A 20,315-nucleotide genomic window follows, 5' to 3' on the forward strand; every position below is an offset into this window, starting at 1 on the left:
TTGCATCTTGAAGTATTAATTTCACTTGTATAGATTACCTTTTAGATGCTCCATTAGTTACCATAGGTCAGGGAGAACATATGGTATTTGTCCTTTTGAGACTGGCTTATTTCACTAAGTATGATGTTTTCAAGTTCTATCCATTTTGTTGCAAATGACAGGATTTCATTTTTTCTAACCGCAATATAGTATTCCATGGTTCACATATCCCATAATTTCTTTATCCAGTCTTCAGGTGATGGGCATTTGGGTTGATTCCATATCTTAGCTTTTGTGAAACTGAGGTGCAATAAACATGGGGGTACAGATAACTCTTTTCATATGCTGATTTCATTTCCCTTGGGTAAATTCCAAGGAGTGGAAATTCCTGGAATATATTTCCAGGAGTGGAAATATAGTAGGTCTATATTCAGATTTCTGAGTTATCTCCATACTGTCTTCCACAGTGGCTGTAGGAATTTACTTTCCCACCAACAGTAAATCAGGGTACCTTTTTCCTCACATCCTCACCAGCATTTGTTGTATGTTGATTTCTGTATGAAAGCCATTCTCACTGGAATGAGGTGAAACCTCACCATGGTTTTGATTTGCATTTCCCTGATGACTAGTGATCCTGAGCGTTTTTTCATGTGTCTGTTGGCCATTGTATTTCCTCTCTTAAAAATGCCTGTTCAAGTCCTTTGTCCATTTATTAACTGGATTGTTTGTTTTGTTATTGTTATGTTTCTTGATCTCTTTATATATTCTGGTTATTAATCCTTTATCAGTTGCATAATTCGCAAATAATTTCTTCCATTCTGTTGATTGCCTTTTCTCTTTGTTAAGTGTTTCTTTGGCAGTACAGAAGCTTCTCAATTTGATGTAATCTCATTTTTCAATTTTGGTTTTGATTGCTTCTGCCTCTGGGGTCTTTTCAAAGAACTCTTTGCCTATGCCAAAATCTTGCAAGGTTTCCCCGATGTTCTCTAATAATTTGATGGAATCAGGTTGCAGATTTAGGTCTTTAATGCATTTTTTTTTTTTTATTTTTATTTTTGACAGGCAGAGTGGACAGTGAGAGAGAGAGAGACAGAGAGAAAGGTCTTCCTTTGCCGTTGGTTCACCCTCTAATGGCCGCCGCGGTAGCGTGCTGCGGCCGGCGCACCGCGCTGTTCCGATGGCAGGAGCCAGGTGCTTATCCTGGTCTCCCATGGGGTGCAGAGCCCAAACACTTGGGCCATCCTCCACTGCACTCCCTGGCCACAGCAGAGAGCTGGCCTGGAAGAGGGGCAACCGGGACAGGATCGGTGCCCCGACCGGGACTAGAACCCGGGGTGCCGGCGCCGCAAGGCAGAGGATTAGCCTGTTGAGCCACGGCGCCGGCCCCTTTAATGCATTTTGAGTGGGTTTTTATGTAAGGTGTAAGGTAGGGGTCTTGCTTCATACTTCTGATGTGGAGATCCAGTTTTCCCAGCACCATTTGTTGAGGAGACTGTCCTTGCTCCAGAAACTGATTTTAGCTCCTTTGTCAAAGACAAGGTGATTGTAGATGCTTAGATTCTGGTGTTTCTATTCTGTTCCATTGGTTTATCTATTTCTGTACTAATACCAGGCTGTTTTGATTATAACTGCCATGTAGTATGTCTTGAAATCTGGTATTGTGATGCCTCCAGCTTTGTTTTTGTTGTATAAGATTGCTTTAGGTATTCGAGGTCTCCTCTGTTTCCATATGAATTTTAGCATTATTTTCATCTGAGAAGAATGTTATTGGTATTTTGATTGGTATTACATTGAATCTGTTAATAACTTTCGGTAGTATAGATGTTTTGATGATATTGATTCTTCTGATCTATGAAAATGGAACATTTTCCCATTTTTTGGTATCTTCTTCTGTTTTGTTCTTTAATGTTTTGTAATTCTCATTGTAGAGATCTTTGATGTCCTTGGTTAAATTTATACCAAGGTATTTGATTTTTGTGTGGCTATTGTGAGTGGGATTGATCTTAGAAGTTCTTTCTCAGCCATAGCATTGTCTGTGTATACAAAGGCTATTGATTTTTGTGTGTTGATTTTATATCCTGCCACTTTACCAAACTCTTCCATGAGTTCCAGTAGTCTCTTAGTGGAGTCTTTTGGATCCCCTATATATAAGATCTGCAAATAGGGATAGTATGACTTCCTCCTTCCCAATTTGTATCCCTTTGATTTCTTTTTCTTGCCTAATGGCTCTGGCTAAAACCTCCATGACTAAATTGAATAGCAGTGGTGAGAGTGGACATCCTTTTCTGGTTCTGGATCTCAGTGGGAATGCTTCCAACTTTTCCCCATTCAGTAGATATGCTGACCATGGGTTTGTCATAAATTGCCTTGATTGTGTTGAGGCATATTCCTTCTGTACCTAATTTGCCTAAAGTTTTCATCATGAAAGGGTGTTGTATTTTATCAGATGCTTTCTCTGCATCTATTGAGATAATCATAAGGTTTTTGTTCTTCAGTTTGTTAATGATTTGTATCACTTTGACTGAATTGTAAATGTTGAAGCATACCTGGGATAGATCCCATTTGGACCAGGTAAATGATCTTTTTCGGTTCTTTTTTTTCTTTTTAATTTATTTATTTGAGAAGTAGAGTTATAGATAGTGGTGGGGGGAGAGACAGAAAAAGAGAGGTCTTCCATCTGCAGGTTCACTCCCCAAATGACCACAATGGCAGGAGCTGGGCCGATCTGAAGCCAGGAGCCAGGAGACAAGGCCTTCTTCTGGGTCTCCCATGCGATCTTCCACTGCTTTCCCAGGCCATAACAGAGAGCTGGATTGAAAGAGGAATGGCTGGGACTAGCACCGGTGCCCCTATGAGATGCCAGCGCTGCAGGCAGAGGATTAACCTACTGCACCACAGTACTGGCCTCTGTGAATGATCTCTCTGATGTGCTGCTGGATTTGATTGCCTAGTATTTCATTGAGGATTTTTGCATCTATGTTCATCAGAGAAATTGATCTGTAGTTTTCTTTCTTTGTTGTATCTTTTTCTGGCTTAGGAATTAAGGTGATGCAGGCTTCATAGAAGGAACTTGGGAAGATTCCCTCCCTTTCAGTTGTTTTGAATAGCTTGAGAAGAATTGGAGTTAGTTCTTTAAATGTCTGGTAGAATTCAGCAATGAAGCCATCCGGTCCTGGGCTTTTCTTTGTTGGGAGGGTCTTCATTAGTGATCTAATTTCCATTTTGGCTTTAGGTCTGTTTAGGTTTTCTGTGTCTTCATAGCTCAACTTAGGTAGGCTGTGTGTGTCCAGGAATCTATCCATTTCTTCTAGATTTCCCAGTTTTTTGGCATACAGCTCTTTGTAGTAATTTCTGATGATTCTTTTTATTTCTGTGGTATCTGTTGTTACATTTCCTTTTTCATCTACTCTGTCTGCAGTGTGAGAATCTGCTGAAATGCTCACACCATCCTAGGCAACCAGTACAGTAACTGACCACATGCATGCACTGAGGGGCCTACAAAGAGGAAGGTTCTGGGGCTGGCATTGTGGCACTGTGGCACAGCAGGTTAAACCATCGCTTGTGATACCTGCATCCCATATCAGAGTGCTGATTTGAGTCCCTGTTACTCTGCTTTAGATCCAGCTCCCTGCTAATGCTCCTGTAAAGGCAGTGGAGGATGGCCCAAATCCTTGGGCTCCTGCCACCCATGTGGAAGACCAGGATGGAGTGCCTTGGTCCTGGCTTTCTGGCTCCTGGCTGTTGCAGCCATCTGGGGAAAACCAACAGATGGAAGCTCTCTCTGTCTCTCTCTCATATATTAATACATTCTCTCTCTCTCTCTCTCTCTCTCTCTCTCTCTCTCTCTCTCTCTCTCTCTCTCATATTTATATATGATATCTGCCCCCTCATCACTATCTAGTTGCCAGCCAAGGAAGGAAGTCTATAGTTTCAAGCTAGGTTTCAGAGTGCCTGGTACATTTCAGAAAGATTAAGAGGCAACACAAGTTATCTGAAGGCTTGGGTTTGAGTGGCCATCCAGGCACAGAGCCTTTCATTCATTTATTTGTTGCACATTTATTTGCTGAGCTGTGCCAGGCCCTTTGGGGAATAATGGCACAGAAGGTTCTCAGTATTACTCAGCCTCTCTGTCCCCATTTCTTGGAGTCATCATGTAGCACATCTGAACCCATTCACCCATCCATTCAGCATACACAGATTCGCTCTTGTGGGTTATTAGAGGTGTTACTTCTGCCATCCAAGACCTAAGCAGCCATTCATTCAGAAATGTGCATTCAGCCAGGCAGTGCGCCAGGTCAGTGCCCAGGACTTGAATAAGATCACACAGTCAATTTCTGAAGGGACTGCAAGTCCCAGCCTGGAGAGCAAACAGATTGTGATGGCTTTGGGAAAGCATAGTATGCTAAGCGACAGTAATGAGTTCTTCCCGCTTTGTTGGAAGTGTGCAAAGGATGAGTGCAGAAGTGGGATTTCCTGTATTGGTTCTGTGTAGGCAAGATGTGACCCTAAGCCCGGCATTGTGGCATAGCTAATAAAACCGCCACCCTGTGATGCTGGCATCCCATATGGGTGCTGGTAACCATACTGACTGCTACACATCCGATTCAGCTGCCTAATGGCCTGGGAAAGCAGCAGAAGATGGCCCAAGTGCTTAGGTCCCTGCCACCCATGTCAGAGACCCAGATGAAGTTCCTGGCTCCTGGCTTCAACTTGGCCCAGTGCTGTCAACGGCCATCTGGGAAGTGAACCAGTGGGTGGAAGAGCTCTTTCTGTGTCTCCCTATCTCTCTGTAACTCTTGAGTTTCAAAATAAATCAATAAATACATTTTTAAAGATTGATTTATTTGAAAGGCAGAGTTACAGAGAGAGAGAGAATCTTCCATCTTCTGATTGACTCCCCAAATGGCTGCAACGGCCAAAGCTGAGCCGATCCAAAGCCAGGAGCCAGGAGCTTCTTCAGGTCTCCCACATGGGTACAGGGGCCCAAACAGTTGGACCATCTTCTGCTGCTTTCCCAGGTGCATTAGCAGGCAGCTGGGTTGGAAGTGGAGCAGCTGAGTCTTGAAGAAGAGCCCATATGGCATGATGGCACTGCAGACAGCGGCTTCACCTGCTATTGCCGCAGTGCCAGCCCCTAAATAAAAAATTTTTAAGAACAAAATTTAACTGTGACTTTTTAATTTTATGGTTCAAGTGAAGGGATGATTTGGGAAGAAAAATGTGGGGGGAGTTCCAATTAGAGGGAACACTAAGTGACCTTAAAGAGCTGAAAGGCACCATTGCAACTCTATGAAACGGCAGGTGCTTTAATTTGATTTGGCTGTGGGCAGTAGTGGTAGATGAACTCTAATCTAGTGAAACAACTGGAACATAAACAGTAACAACTAAATCCTTGCAATTGTGGCACAGTAAATGCTTCAGTGAAACAGCCCACAAACAAACAAACATGATAAAATAGTTATCACAAACCAAAGAGGGGGGTTGTTAAGTTGTGCTGGGACATTTTGTTACCGGAGAACTGCTGGGTCCTTGTCTTCCCGCAAGAAAGAATTCAGGCGTGAGACAGAGAGTAAGTGGAAAGCAAATAGCAAGGTTTATTAGGGCAGGGATATTCGTAAGAACGGATGGGCACCTCTCCAGACAGAACCTGAGAGAATGCCCAGTCGCTCAGATTGGGGGAGAGCGGGGTTACATAGTTCAGTGGAGAGAGTACACCTGGCCAGGTGGGCAGCTCAGCATAGAGGCAGAGGGCTGAGAGCACAGTCTGGTTGAGGCCAGGGGTTTTTAAGGGGATAGGTCTTGCCTCTCCACCTCTATTCCTCCTGGAACAAAAGACTTTTTGGATGTAAATATGAAAAATTCCTATCTGAGTTTTCCCCCTGAAGTTATCAGACAGGGGGAAGTCTGGCTGGTGTTGTCCTGGTTAGAGGAAGGATGAGCAGGACCCCCTGGAGGATCAGGATCCCGAGCAGGATATTTGAAATGCAGATACTGGGCTGCACCTGGAAGATTATCAGGCAGAAGGGGTGGGGACCTCCAACTGGCAGGTTATCCGGTAGAAGGGACAGGGCAGGATGCAAATACTGGGCTTACCCTGAAAGGCTATCGGGATGTCTTTGGGATGCATATGCTGGACATAGATGTCTCCTTAGGCCTTTGTCACACACACATAAGCTCCTATCTGACTTCCTACCTAACAATTTGATGATCTGTTGGAAAAATCATAGATTCTTACTCTACATAGTGTTTAGTTGGGGATTAGGAAACTTAAAAATTAGAGCATTAGAATTGCCTTCTGCAAATTAAATTTTGAATGAACACTAAGGGTCAGAGGATATAGCAGCGTATGTAATAGTTCGCCTTAAAGAACTGAGAATCTCACCTCCTACATCACCTTCTTGTTCGTGTTGGTCCTGTGAACAGAGCCAGCTTCACGGGCCCCATGCTCACAAGGCCCCTCACTGCCTTTGGTTTCTGCACTGCTGTTGTGACCCTCTGGAAACTTAATTAATTCCAAACACAAGGCCCAATTTTCTTTTTGCATTGTGCCCTACAAATTATGCAGTCTACCTAAGAGGCATAGCTCGTGCACAGACACCGAAAGTTACAGGGCCGGGCTTTCTAAGGAGAAGTCCCTCCTGCTCCCTGGAGAGTGGCAGCCAATCCAATTAAAGTGTCCCGGCCACAGGAGCAGGACCATCTGTGTTGTGTGTGTGGTTGCCTCGGGCTGTCCAGCCTGATGCCATTAAACATTCAATTTATTTGACAAACTCTCTTCCTTCCCATTTCCTGCTCACCAAGCAACCTTTTAATTGTGAGTTGGCTTCGTCTGTGGTGTTCCTGCAGGGAGAGAACTGGCTGGTCGTGCCGCTTCCATTCTTCATGGGGGAAGGCAGTCACTAAATGGGCATTCTGGTTACATGCATCAGTGAGGATCTTCAAGGCGAGCCTGCCCGGAGAGACAGGACTGCTTCTGTTAGGGTTCTGAGGCAGGAAGCTGATGGGCAGACGCTGCACTGGCAGTCAGCCAAGCGTGAACAGCAGAGAGGAGCAGGTGCTTCAGAGTCAGGATGGGCAGCCCTGGAATCAGATGCCACAGTGTGTGCCCTTGGTCCCTCCGTGCCTTAGTCCTCCGTTTTCCGTCTGCCCACTTCAGGGCTGTTCTGAGATGGAATGAGATAATGTGCTTCACGTCATTGATTCTCAGGCCCTAGTGCTGTTGACATCATTGTTTCTCAGGCCCTAGTGCCGTTGACGTTTGGGGCCAGATAATTCTTTGTCCAGGGCTGGTGGTGCTGGTGGGGACAGCCTCCCTCCAGCCCCCCAGGCGCTGTGACCACCAGGCCACTGTGACCACCAGAATGTCTCTAGGCAATGCCGCTCATCCTGTGTGTGGGGCACAGGTGGACACCACCACTCTAGATGTGTAGATCAGTGCCTGAAGAACGGAAAGCCAGGGTCAGGTTTTGTAGTAGAGTGGTAATGGTGGTGCTGATGTTGGTCTAGTGCTCTTGATGTCATGCCCTGAAAGATACTGGTCAGCCCTTTAGCTATTCTTTGTTCTGGAACTTTCCATATCAGTGCCAGAATAAACTCCGTTATGGGCAAGAGAGTAGAAGTGAGAAGATTTACCCTTAAGAAACTGAAAGAAGAGAAGTAACACATCTTCACATTTGCAGATACGAAGAGGGGGGTTTTCAGGTTCAAAGGGAGTGATACCTCTGTGACCCTTAAGGTTGAGTTGAAATCACACTGAGGAATTTTCTTCCCTGGTAGGTGTCTCTGTGTCACACATGAACGCACATGCATGGCGTGCAGAAAACTTTGTAATTACGGTTTAAAAGCAGATTGAATGGGGGTAGGTGTTTGGCGCGGTGGTTAGGACTCCACTTGTGCTCACATCACCTGAGTGCCTGGGATTCAGTCCCTGCCTGCTTCCGGTTCCAGTTTCCTGCTGGTGTGCACCTGGGGGTCAGCTGGTGGTGGCTCGGTGATTGATGGGGCCCCTGCCAACCAGATGGGAAACTCAGGTGGAGTTCCAGGCTCCTGGCTTCAGCCTGGCCCGGCCCCAGCTGTTGCAGGTGTTTGGGAAGTGAGTCAGTGGATGGAAGATCTCTGTCTCTGCCTTTCAAATAAATAAAAACTAGAAAGAAAGCAAACTGGATAAGACCATGATGAGAACGTAACAGATAAAGTGATACTGTGGAACTGGATTAAATCAAAAAGAAAACCTAGTCTTCCCCCACAGGTAAAGACAAATGAAGTGTTATAATCAGCCAAGAAGCATTTGAAAAATTATTCAAGTTTAGTAATTAAAAAAAATCTAAATCCTTTCTTCTTTTACATTGGCAAAGATTTTAAACAATTTCAAATCTATTCTACAACTAGAGGAGCATTTTTTACATAGGACAATGGATGCTGCCTGCGATTCCTCTGGAAAGAAGTTTGGTGTAAATATGCCTGAAAATTCTCATACCTTCCAGCCCCAGAGAACAACGTTCAGTGATAATGCCTGCGGCATAATTTGAAATGTGGACAAATGTTTATGCAGGAAGATGCTTACCGTGAAGCTGTTTTAATAAAATCCATCTACATGTTTGGCATTAGGGAAGTAGTTAATTATAGCCTGTGACAAATAATCTTCAGTCCTTAAAATCAATATTTACAAAATGTTTCCAGTGGCATGTGATGTTCCTACAGTGCTAACCGAAAAAAGCAGATTTTAAACAAATTGAACGAGCAATGGAAACTCAGCGCAGAGCGAAGACAGGAATAGGCAGAATGTTGCTAATGTTTGCTCTGCACTGATTACGTTCTCCATAATCTATGAGGATAACTTGATCATGTGTGGCAACATACAAAACGATCAGTTTAAAAAGTAGCCTGGTCTGGATTCTGTCCGGTTGCCCCTCTTCCAGGCCAGCTCTCTGCTGTGGCCCGGGAGTGCAGTGGAGGATGGCCCAAGTACTTGGGCCCTGCCCCCCATGGGAAACCAGGATAAGCACCTGGCTCCTGCCTTCGGATCAGCGCGGTGCGCCGGCCGTGGCAGCCATTGGAGGGTGAACCAACAGCAAAAGGAAGACCTTTCTCTCTGTCTCTCTCACTGTCCACTCTGCCTGTCAAAAAAAAAAAAAAAGTAGCCTGGTGTAGATTTTTTGAGATTTTGAGTCCCGCCTGGAGTTGCAATGTCATAGACCTCGTATGCCTGCTGGCTGGACATACCCCACCCCTGTGTTTCTGGTGAAGAAAAATACTGGGGAAACACAGATTAAGTTCTCCATAATCTATGAGGATAACTTGATCACGTGTGGCAACCTTAGACTGTTTTTATGCTGCTGTTCTTTGGTATTTCTCTGCTTTGCAAAGAAGACAAAAGCGTTTACACTCTGTGTCTCTGAAAGGGGAGAGAGCAAAGAGTAATTGACAGTATCCTCAAGTACAGCTTTATGTGTTAGGAAATTCCTTTCAGGTTCCAAGCTGGAACTGGTTGTAGGGGCAGCCTGCCTGCCCTGGGCTTCTGTATCATGCTACTCTTTGTTCTTCCTTTCTAAAGATGTGTTTATGGTAATGTGGGGTGTTTTGGATGATTATCTTTAAAATGTCTACTTTTGTGTTTGTAGTGTGTGCGGAAGCTTACAATCCTGATGAGGAAGAGGATGATGCTGAGTCCAGGGTATGTCATTTACTGAATGAATTCATTGTAAATCGAAACTCTCATGTGATTGAAGGAAAACAATAGAAAGGATGTTAGTGGGCTGACAGCAGACATAATGAAATTACTTTGCCTGTTTCTTTTCTTAGTCGTGCCTTTGACAGCCTAGTGTAGAATTATTTTTGTTATGAGTATTTCTCTTTGGATAAAAGGAAAGATGGTTCGTGGAAAAGTGGACTTAAAAGGTAAGTTTATTTTGGTGCAGAAAGTTTTGACATCCCTGCGTGGTTTTTCATAACATGCATTTGCTGTGAACTCTTTGAGGACCTCTTGGATGTGCTCACTGAAGCTGTAGTTTTATTTCTTTGGCCAAATACGTGCTGGTGATGGGAAATCTTTGCAGTTTTCAGTGATAATGTTATTTTTCTTACAGAGCTGGGGAGCCTTTTTTCTGCCAAGGGCCATTTGGATACTTACAACATCATTCACAGGTCCATACAAAACAATCAGTTTAAGAAGTAGCCTGGTGTAGATCTTTTGAGATTTTGAGTCCCGCCTGGAGTTGCATTGTCATAGACCTCGTATGCCTGCCGGCTGGACATACCCCACCCCTGTGTGTTTCTAGTGAAGAAAAATACTGGGAAAAACCTCACATTACTTTTCCTGTGTCACAGCAGAGCCTCCCTCTGAAACAGAAACTCACAGTAAAATGACAGAAGAATAAAACTCACCAAAAAATGACGTCCTGAGAGCAGTTAGTACTTTTTCAACTCTGTGGCCCTTGCTGGTTTGCTCAGCTGCTGATTTGTCAGAGGCCCCAGTGTTTTTCTAAGAATTTGTCCCATGTGGCTCTTAGGAGTCTTTCAGCTGTGTCCTTTAGGTTAATTCCCCTGTTATTTATTCAGGAAAAAGTAAACAGAATAAGAGTTGGCCATACCTGCTGCTCCACTTTGTATCCTGCTCCTTACTAATGTACCTGGGAAAGCAGCTGAGGATGACCCAAGTACTGGGGCCCTTGTACCCACATGGGAGACCCTGAATAAGCTCCTGGCTCCTGGCTTTGGCCTGACTCAGCCCTGGCTGTTGCAGCCATTTGGGGAGTGACCAATGGATGGAAAATCTCTCTGTCTCTCTCTCTCTCTCTCTGTCTCTCTTCCTCTCTGTGTAACTCTGCATTTCAAGCAAGTTTAAAAAAAACCAAAACTTTAGTTTAAAAAAAAAAAAGCTTAAACAAGGGCCTCTGAGAAATACCTCAATAAAGTAGAGGTGTAATGTGGGGAAGCAGCGCCGCAGGAAGGTGGAGATTATTGTGGAAAAGCAGAAGCTGTGTCCCGAAGGCATCACACCATGAGGTTTTCCTGAAACGTCTGTAAAACCGGCGGTAGAAAGAGCGCGAGCCTCTGGTCACGGGAGATCCCGACGTCCCACTTACTCTGTCCCCAGGGAGCCTCCCAGCGGCCAGTATGGCTTCTCAGGACCAGGACTTAAGTTACTGAAGACTCTTAGCTTGGAAATTGCACCACCTTAGTTCCAGACATGTTCACTGACTTCTGACACAGACTGCAAAAACCCCGCCGTGGTCGCTGGGTCTTTGTGCACTGACAGAAAGAGTCATGAGTGACATCTGAGGACCATACCCCCTTCAGATTTGTGCACACCTGTCTGTGATAAAATTTAGTCCCTGATACAGATGTGGTGAGTTGCTTGAAATGGCGAAACTCTATGTCCCAGAGCATTTACTGATACTGTTTGAAAGTACAGTGTTGTAACTCACCGCTCAAAACCTGTGAGATCCTGAGAGGAATTTTGGCCACCACTTTACCCATCAGATCAGGCAGAATTTTTGGCCCATTCCCTCTTTTTCTTTCTTTCTTTCAATATTTATTTATTTATTTATTTGCACGGAAAGAGATCTTCCATCTGCTGGTTCGCTCTCCAGAAGTCTGCAATGGCCAGGGCTGAACTTGGCAAAAGCCAGTATCCAGGAGTTCATCTGGGTCTCCCACGAGGGTGCAGGGCCCAAGCACTTGGGTCATCTTCCACTTCTTTCCCAGGCCATTAGCAGGGAGCTGGATCAGAAGTGGAATAGCCAGACATGAACCAGCACCCAAAAGCCGATTGATTCACTCTTAACTAATTTCTGATAGTTTTGTTGAAGAGGCTGTCCTCGGTTAAGATTCATTGGGCTGCACAGAAGAAGCTAATTACATTGAAATAAATAAGAAAAAGAAATTCTGGTGACAGACTGTTGAGCAGAGGGAGTTCTGATAGAATTCCAGAAAGAGTTCATAGGCCAAGCTGTGGCTGGCAGGCAGGAGCCAGGCCAGCTCTGGGAGCCAGCAGCATGGATGCAAAACTTAGAAGGCTTCTCTTTAGGGGGACCTAGATACCAATTACTCTTGATTTTTAAAGATTTGTTTTATTTGTTTAAGTGGCAGAGATAGAGGGGCTCTCCTAGATAGATAGATAGATAGAGAGAGAGAGAGAGAGATAGATAGATAGATAATCTGTGTATCTGTGTGTGTGTGTGTGTGTATGAGAGGGATAGAGGGAGAGATCTTTTATCACCCAAATGGCCACAAAGCTGAGCTGGGCCAGTCCAAAGCCAGGAGCCAGGAACCCCATCTGGGTCTCCCATGTGGGTGACAGAGGTCCAAGTACATGGCCCATCTTCTGCGTTCCCAGGTTCATCAGTAGGGCACTGGATCAGAAGCAAAGCAGCTGAGACTCAAACCAGTGCTCCCATATGGTTTGCTGGTGCTGCAGGTGGCTTCACTCACTATGCCACAGCGCTGATTCCAAATCGATTGCTTTTTTTTTTTTTCCCCATTGTCTCTGAGTTCAAGTTTCCAGTTCCCAAGAGTTTCAGATAGATTCAACTCTGGCTGGGTTGCCTTCACTTGGGGATTGTGCCCACCCAGCTTGCCGAAGCTGGGTGTGAAAAGCCGGTCAGTGTGAGAGCAGAATGCCTCTGTGTCCTGTGGCTCCCCAGGGGTTTGGTTTTGTTCTGTTCAGGAGCATTTTCTGCATATCTAGCCTGGCGTCTCATATCCAGCAGTGAGCAACCTGGCTGAGTCCCTGCTCTCCCAGAGTTTATATTCTAGCAGCAGGCACAGGCAACCAGCAGCAGGTAAGCCAGTGATGAACACCAAAATGGGAGTGCTGGAGGGATGGTGCAGCAGAGTAGGGATCCAGTCAACACAGACCTTCAGTCCATGGAGAGACAGGGCGAGGCCGCCTCCGGGAGACCCCAGGTGGGGGTTGGGGCCTGAATTGTGCCACAGGCTGCAGCTCACTGTGGCTTGAGCTGATCCATGGGAAAAGGAACGAGGGAACTGGGAGATCTGCAGCCAGTAGCAATGGCAGGCAAAAATAGTTAAAAAGGGTTAATTGATGGTAGGTAGCAGCAGGGAGGGGAAAGAGGGAGATGCCTGGCTTTTGCTTGGGGAGGGGGGCAAGGTTTCCTCAGAAGTGTTTCAGTTGACAGTGAGAATGAAGCAGGTGCACCCTGGAGGCGTGGTGCCCCTACCCTTTGCGAGGAGGACAGAGGCCCTGAGCAGGCAGGCAGGCATTCAGGGTTGCTCTGGTTCTAGATGGGTTTTGTGAAGTGATGAGTAACTTTCTGTGTTGTTTGGTGTATTGTGTTCCTCACTTGAAGTAGGAAGAAGTGCGTTTTGGTTGGTGTCACTTAGTGTGTGCATGTTCCAGGTGTCCTGCGTAGCCGTGAAGTAGTGGAAACAGGATCTGCATTTTCTGTTTCCATCTGTTCGTTGTCTCAGAATCCACTTAGAGGTGACTGCTGGGCAGACAGTAAGCAAAGGCTGACGTGTTCCTGACGCTTGGAGGAGGAAGTATGGTGACGTCTTCCACTTGCTGCCAGTCACCTGGGATCTGTAACTGACACCTAGCTGTAGGTCACACCTGCTGTCCTGGTTCTCAGGGCTTCTCAGGCTTGTGATTTTCATTCAGTTCTAGTCATCTGATGGGGCGTGGAATACTGATTTAAATTTCTCATTGTGGGTTAAGAAATGGTGGTGGGTACCAAACCCGCTGCTGCCTGGGGCTGGCTGATTGAGGAGGTGAGGCACCTGCTCGTCAGCTCCCACACTTGCACCTTGGGTGACACTAGAATAGATAAAAGTGCCTTGTTGGTCACCAAGAAACCTCTCCTGTGTCTCTTGTATCTGACTCATTTTGTAGTCACAAACAGCCGATGCTTGCAAAAGAGTGGACGTTCTGGTGCACATGAACTGAGCTTTCTGTTAGTCGAAACAGGCTCCAGAGCATTGGTAGGGCCCACGCGCAGAGGCCATTCCAGCTGGTCTCAACTCCCCCAAGGAAAAGTACAATGAGAGTGGAGAGTTTTATTTTCCCTGCAGTTCATTCTCCATTGACAGTGCCAGCACCCCTGGGGTTCATTCTCCCTGTTCCTCTCTGTCTTGAAGTGGCATGGGCTTGCTCCCTTCTGAAAGTCACGTACAGGCTGAGGGAGGGGACAGTTGACAGTGTGCGTGAAAACGTGTTTGACATCTAATGAGGTAGACAGTTAAGAACTTACTTGTTCTTAGACACTGTATGAAGTTTCAGAGCGAAGAGCTGCATCCTGAAAGCATTGAGCTCAGTAGAAAAAGAAGCAAGCAGTGTCTTGATTGGCTGCTGTAGCCTTTTGTGCACATCCCCACCTGCGGGAGGGTTAGAGTGTTATAGCCAGCAGAGCTCTGCACCATGAACTTGCTCACCTGGGGGAAACCACTGTTTTGAAAACCACTCAGGTGCAGTATGGATGAGTGTGTTCCACCCCCCTGCCCTACTTAGTGGCTAACAGTGAATCTTGACACTGACCTAATATAAGCTTGAGCACTAGCAACGCCTTGGAGGATTCCTACTGATGTTTGCTTAGGAGATATTTATCCCTCTGAGTGAGATGATATTTGACTAATGACTTTGTTTTTTACCTTTGTGGTCCTTTTAGATCATACATCCCAAAACTGATGATCAAAGAAATAGATTGCAAGAGGCTTGCAAAGACATCCTGCTGTTTAAGAACCTGGATCCGGTAAGAGAAACCGTGACCATGGAAATGGTGTTGTTGGGGAGCAGTGTGAGAACCATGCAGGGTATTCACTTTTACCCTGGTCACGAGCTAGCTGACAGCCCTCTGGGGTGATGGCCGAGGCTCTATCGTGGCTGCCTGCACACGCAGTAGGCTGTGCTGCTGGTGGGGAGTGTTGTGTTTGGTGGGGGCACTACTCTTGGAACAAGGAGTAGGCAAGCTGGGCTTTTTGTTGGGGGAAAGATACGATCTCATCCCTCACGGTCACTCGCTACAGGCCCAGCCCTGGGACATGGCCCAGGTAGAGAAGCACTGGACGTTGCGTTCTTTACGCAAACAGCAGGGATACGCAGGACTGGGCATTCAGGGCCTTGGGCAGATGGCCTGGCTCAGCAGCCAGTGCTAGTGATTATGTCTGGCTGTTTGTAACCCCTAGGATTACGCGAACCAACTGTAACATCTTGCTCATCTTCGAGGTAGGAGAGGTCGTTCTCTGTAAGGGTGTTGGTTTGGATATTTCCAGAATTACCTCCTCTCAGTCTGAGTAAATGTGCTGTTCAGATCATGCCTCTCACCCTGACCTAAGCATTCTGCCTCCTTGGCCACGGCTTCCGTGTGGTCCCCACTGTGTGGTCACTTAGGAAAGCACCCCAGCTGCCTGCTTCCACATGTGAAGCATGGTCGACTCCTCAGCATGCTTCTTTCTTGTTGGTCATATTCACATCTTGTAGTGTGCAGATTGCCCTCAGGCGACAGCATTGCATTGCATCAAGACCCGCTATCTTTGAGATGAGATCTGCTTTAAAAAGATGTCTTTAGAAAGATGAAGGGGCTGCATTATGCCAGTTTTTCCGTCCTAGTGTGTGTTCACACCCTGAAATGTTGTTTAAGTCTCCTTTGTCTCTAATACCATTTCTGCTCCGTCCTCTGCTGGCAGGAATTACATTTGTGACTTTGGAGGTCTCTTTTTTTTTAGAACTTTGCAACTGGTTTTTATTTTTGCTTTACTCTGTTATAGTGTTTGAAATCTAAAGAAATACATTTTCTCTTCAAAACCAATTTTTTTTAATTTGAGAGGTAGAGCTGCAGACACAGAGAGAAAGGTCTTCCATCCACTGGTTCACTCTCCAGATGGCTGTGACGGCCGGAGCTGGGCCGATCCAAAGCCAGGAACCAGGAACAACTTCTGGGTCTCCCATGTGGATGCAGGAGCTCAAGCACTCAGGCCATCTTCTACTACTTTCCCAGGCCATACCAGAGAGTTGGGTCGGAAGAGGTATGGCTGGGACATGAACCAGCACCCACCTGAGATGCCGGCACCACAGGCAAAGGCTCAGTCCACTACGCCGCAGCGCCAGCCTCTCTTCATATTTGGATGTGTATATTTATATCACTTGCCTGGACTCAACACACTCAATGCCACGGTCTCTCTCTCTCTCTTTTTAAATATTTATTTTATTTGTTTGAAAGGCAGAGTTACAGAGAGGCAGAAAGAGAGAGAGACAGAGAGAGAGAGAGATCTTTCATCAGCTGGTTCACTCCCCAAATGGCTACAATGGCCAGAGCTGAGCCGATTCAAAGCCAGGAGCCAGGAGCTTCCTCTGGGTCTCCCACATGGGTACAGGGGCCCAAGGACTTGGGCCATCCTCTGCTGCCCTCCCAGGTACATTAGCAAGGAGCTGGATTGGAAGTGGAGCAGCCAGGTTTCATACCGGTGCCAAATGGGATGCCGGCACTGCAGGCCAGGGCTTTAACTCTGCTCCACAGCGCCAGCCCCAATGCCACGGTCTCTTGGCCTATGTCTGTCCTGAAATCATTGAGCTTTGTCTGTCTACCCAGAGCCCCTGAGAATATGGAAAGTAGCCCAAGTTTATAGTTCTTAGAAAAATAAAAGTAAATAAATTTGGAAAGAAAGAAAAGCCGAGGAAATAAAGGATTTGATTCACCTTCCTAAGGTCCTTAGCAGGAAACCCAAGCTGTTAGGACCACACGTGACCAGTGTGCCTCACTGCTGAATGCAGATGGCTGACTGCGACAGTCCTGCACTGGCCATACCCCTGGCCCTTACAGTCTCGGGAGGGCAGGAGCTGTGCATTCCCATATGATGTCGCTTTGGCTGGCCTACACCACTCAAGGCTCGCAGCACACACGTGGTTCTCCAAAAGAAAGCATGAGACTAGAACAAGAATGCTTTGAGTTATCCTCTCGTATTTATTTGGCTGTGCGTATTTAATTATAAATAATATTTCTAGATGTATTTTTAAAGATGTATTTATTTATTTGAAAGTCAGAGTTGGAGGAAGAAGCGAAGGCACAGAGAGAGGGAGAGAGAGAGAGAGAGAGAGAATCTTCCATCTGCTGATTTACTCCCCTGGTGGCCACAATGGCCAGGGTTGGGCCAGGCCAAAGCCAGGAGCCAGGAGCTTCTTCTGAGATTCCCACATGGGTGCAGGGGCCCAATCACTTGCACTGTCTTCCACTGTCCTCCCAAACACATTAGCAGGGAGCTAGATTGAAAGTGGAGCAGCTGGAACTCAAACTGGCGTCTGTATGGGCTGCAGGCGCTTCAGGCAACATGGCTTAACCCCCTGTACCATAGTGCCAGCCCCAAGATATATTTTTTATTTGTTACAGAATAATGGTATTTAAGTGACCCCAAACACTTGAACTTACACTCTGCTGTGGTGTGACTCCAGTTGTTCAGAGTGGCCACATCTGATACGTCTGTGTTCATGGACTCAGTTCATCCCACTCAGGTTTACTGAGCACCATCGCTGTACCCACAGTGGTGGCCCCTGCCAAGGAAGCAAAGACCTGGTCCCATATCCTGAATTGGCAATGCAGCCAGTCTGTGGATCAGGTGTTCTCAAACATAAGGACCAGTCTAGGCTTAGGGGTAGGCTTCAATCTCTGTTTTTCAACGAGAGCTTCACATGAGAGGATGTCAGAGGTCACCAGAATGGTGCCGCCCAAGCTCTGAAGTGCCCATATATTGCAGGGGATCTTGTTCAAGGGCAGCTTCCGTAGGGTGGTTCAGTAGATCTGGAGTGAAACCAGCTCATGGCTGGCATATCTCACAAGCATCCAGGTTCTGTGGGTGCTCAGCGTACCTTGAGCACCAAGCACTGGAGGTAGATGTGGAAATGTTCAAGTGCAGTGTTTCGGTGCTGCCATGTGTTAACATTGTTCATGTCCTTTCCAATGAACTGACTTTCTAGTTCCTCTCCAGTACTGAGCAGTGATTTCTGGTGTCTGTACACTGAGTGATAAACAGGCCTGCATGAAATAACTGCTGGTTAGACTTTCCTAGTGTGCTGCTTTTCTGTTCTGTCCTCCAAATTGATTTCCCTTGCTGTTCCAACTCGAAATGCTCTTAAAAGCATTGTGAAATGTTTCGATTGCCTTTAAAACTATTTTAAAAACTTGTTTTATGGGACGGGCATTGTGGCACAGCTGCTGCCTGTAATCCATCATCCTATATGGGCACTAGTTCAAGTCCCAGCTGCTCCACTTCCGATCCAGCTCCTGGCTCGTGGCCTGGGAAAAGCAGCAGAGAATGGCCCAAGAGCTTGGGCCCCTGCACCCATGTGGGAGACCTGGATGAAGTTCCTGGTGTCTGCCAGGCCCAGCTGTGGCCTTGAAGCCATTTGGGAAGTGAGTCAGTGGATGGAAGATGTATCCCCCCTACCCCTGCCCCACTCCGTAACTTTGCATTTGAAATAAATACATTTTTTAAAAAATTGCTTTGCTAATGTAGTTTGTCAAGGAACACCTTTGCTTAATTAAGATTACTGCTTTTTGTAGACAGGAATTTTTTTTAAGACTTGTTTTACTGCTTTGCTGAAGGTCTTTTATATATATATATATATATATATATATATATATATATATATATATATATGAATGACCCCAAATCGCACTGTGCCGATCTGAAGCCAGGAGCCAGGTACTTCCTCCTGGTCTCCCATGTGGGTGCAGGGCCCAAGCACTTGGGCCATCCTCCACTGCACTCCCGGGCCACAGCAGAGAGCTGGACTGGAAGAGGAGCAACCAGGACAAACTCCAGCGCCCCAACCGGGACTAGAACCCGGTGTGCCAGAGCCGCAGGCGGAGGATTAGCCAAGTCAGACGTGGTGCCGGCAGTCTTATATATTTTAAAATCTACTTTCCAGGAGAAAAAGAAGCCAGCTGATAAATTATCACTATTGAATGTTTTGTAGGAAAGAGGCAAATGTTTATGAAGTTTCTGAAAACTCACTGTAAGAAATTCTTTTACTTATTTGAAAGAGGAAAACAGAGATCTCCCACGTGGTGGTTCACCCCCAGATGCCCACAAACAGCTGAGACTGGGCCAAGCTAAAGCTGGGAGCAGGAACTCAGTCAGAGTCTTCTGCTTGTGTGGCAGGGTCCCAACTACTTCAGCCATCACCTCCTACCCGACAGGGTACGCGTTAGTGGAAAGCTAGGATGGGGTGTGGAGCCAGACTTGAACCCAGGTATGAACCCTGATTTGAGATGTGAGTGGGCCTCCTGAGGGACATCCCGGCTTCAGCACCAAATGCCTGCCCCTACAAAGACCTTTCATTGAACGTGAGTTCAAACTAGCTTGATTTATTCCTCTCCTATCTCAGATCCTTTTTAAAGATGATGTATGATATAAATAAGAAAAAGTTGATGACGACCTGGAATAAGAATTTAGCCCCCAAACATAGCAGATTGAATATTTTAGACTGAGTTCATACTTTAAGCAGCCTTTTAATTTTTATGATGTATATTTTTTACAGTAACCCAAATGTATTGTAATTGAATTGCGTAGTCAGCCCATATAATCTGCCTTTTGTGCAGCTCCTTATAGTTCAGTGCCTCAGCTACTGATGTGTTCCAAGGTTCATATGAGATCACTTCAAAATTTTTGTGGAAAAAGGAAATGAAAACATAAATTAATGCTTCAAGTAATTGGGTTTCAGGCACTTACATGAGAGGCCTGGAGAGTAAACCAGCAGATGGGAGCTCTCCCTGTCTCTCTGCCTCTCAAAGCAATCAAGAAATAAAAAAAAAAAAAATTTTTTTTAAAGGATGTTTGTTTTAGTGCAAAAAAAATTTGAAATCCATACATTGTGTTTTTATAGCATTTTCCATGAGGTTTTTGAAGACCCCTCATATAAGGTGCTGGACTCCATGAAGATATTTGGATGTGGTTCTTGTCCTGCTAAAACTTTTTTTTTTAATTAAACTTTTATTTAATGAATACAAATTTCCAAAGTACAGCTTATGGGTTACAATGGCTTCCCCCTCCCAAAACTTCCCTCCCACCCACAACCCTCCCCTTTCCCGCTCCCTCTCCCCTTCCAATCACATCATGATTCATTTTCAATTCTCTTTATATACAAAAGATCAGTTTAGTATATATTAGGTAACGATTTCAACAGTTTGCCCCCATATAGCAACACAAAGTGAAAAAAAAAAAAATACTGTTGGAGTACTAGTTATAGCATTAAATAAGAGTGTACAGCACATTAAAGACAGAGATCCTACATAATATTTTTTTTAAAAAATTAATTAATTTTCTATGCCATTTCCAATTTAACACCAGTTTTTTTTTTCATTTTCAATTATCTTTATATACAGAAG

General features: G+C 45.6%; 1 protein-coding gene across 1 annotated transcript in view; it reads left to right on the plus strand.

Annotated features, from left to right (window-relative positions):
* Window positions 1-20,315, plus strand: part of PRKAR2B (protein kinase cAMP-dependent type II regulatory subunit beta) — a 126,566-nt gene that overhangs the window by 72,557 nt on the left and 33,694 nt on the right. Inside the window, exons 3-4 of the mRNA XM_062216826.1 lie at window positions 9,600-9,652; window positions 14,604-14,687. Coding sequence (XP_062072810.1) covers window positions 9,600-9,652; window positions 14,604-14,687 — 137 coding nt within the window. The remainder of the gene's footprint in view (window positions 1-9,599; window positions 9,653-14,603; window positions 14,688-20,315) is intronic.

This window comes from Lepus europaeus, chromosome 1 (assembly GCF_033115175.1).
Source record: "Lepus europaeus isolate LE1 chromosome 1, mLepTim1.pri, whole genome shotgun sequence".
Taxonomy (NCBI): domain Eukaryota; kingdom Metazoa; phylum Chordata; class Mammalia; order Lagomorpha; family Leporidae; genus Lepus; species Lepus europaeus.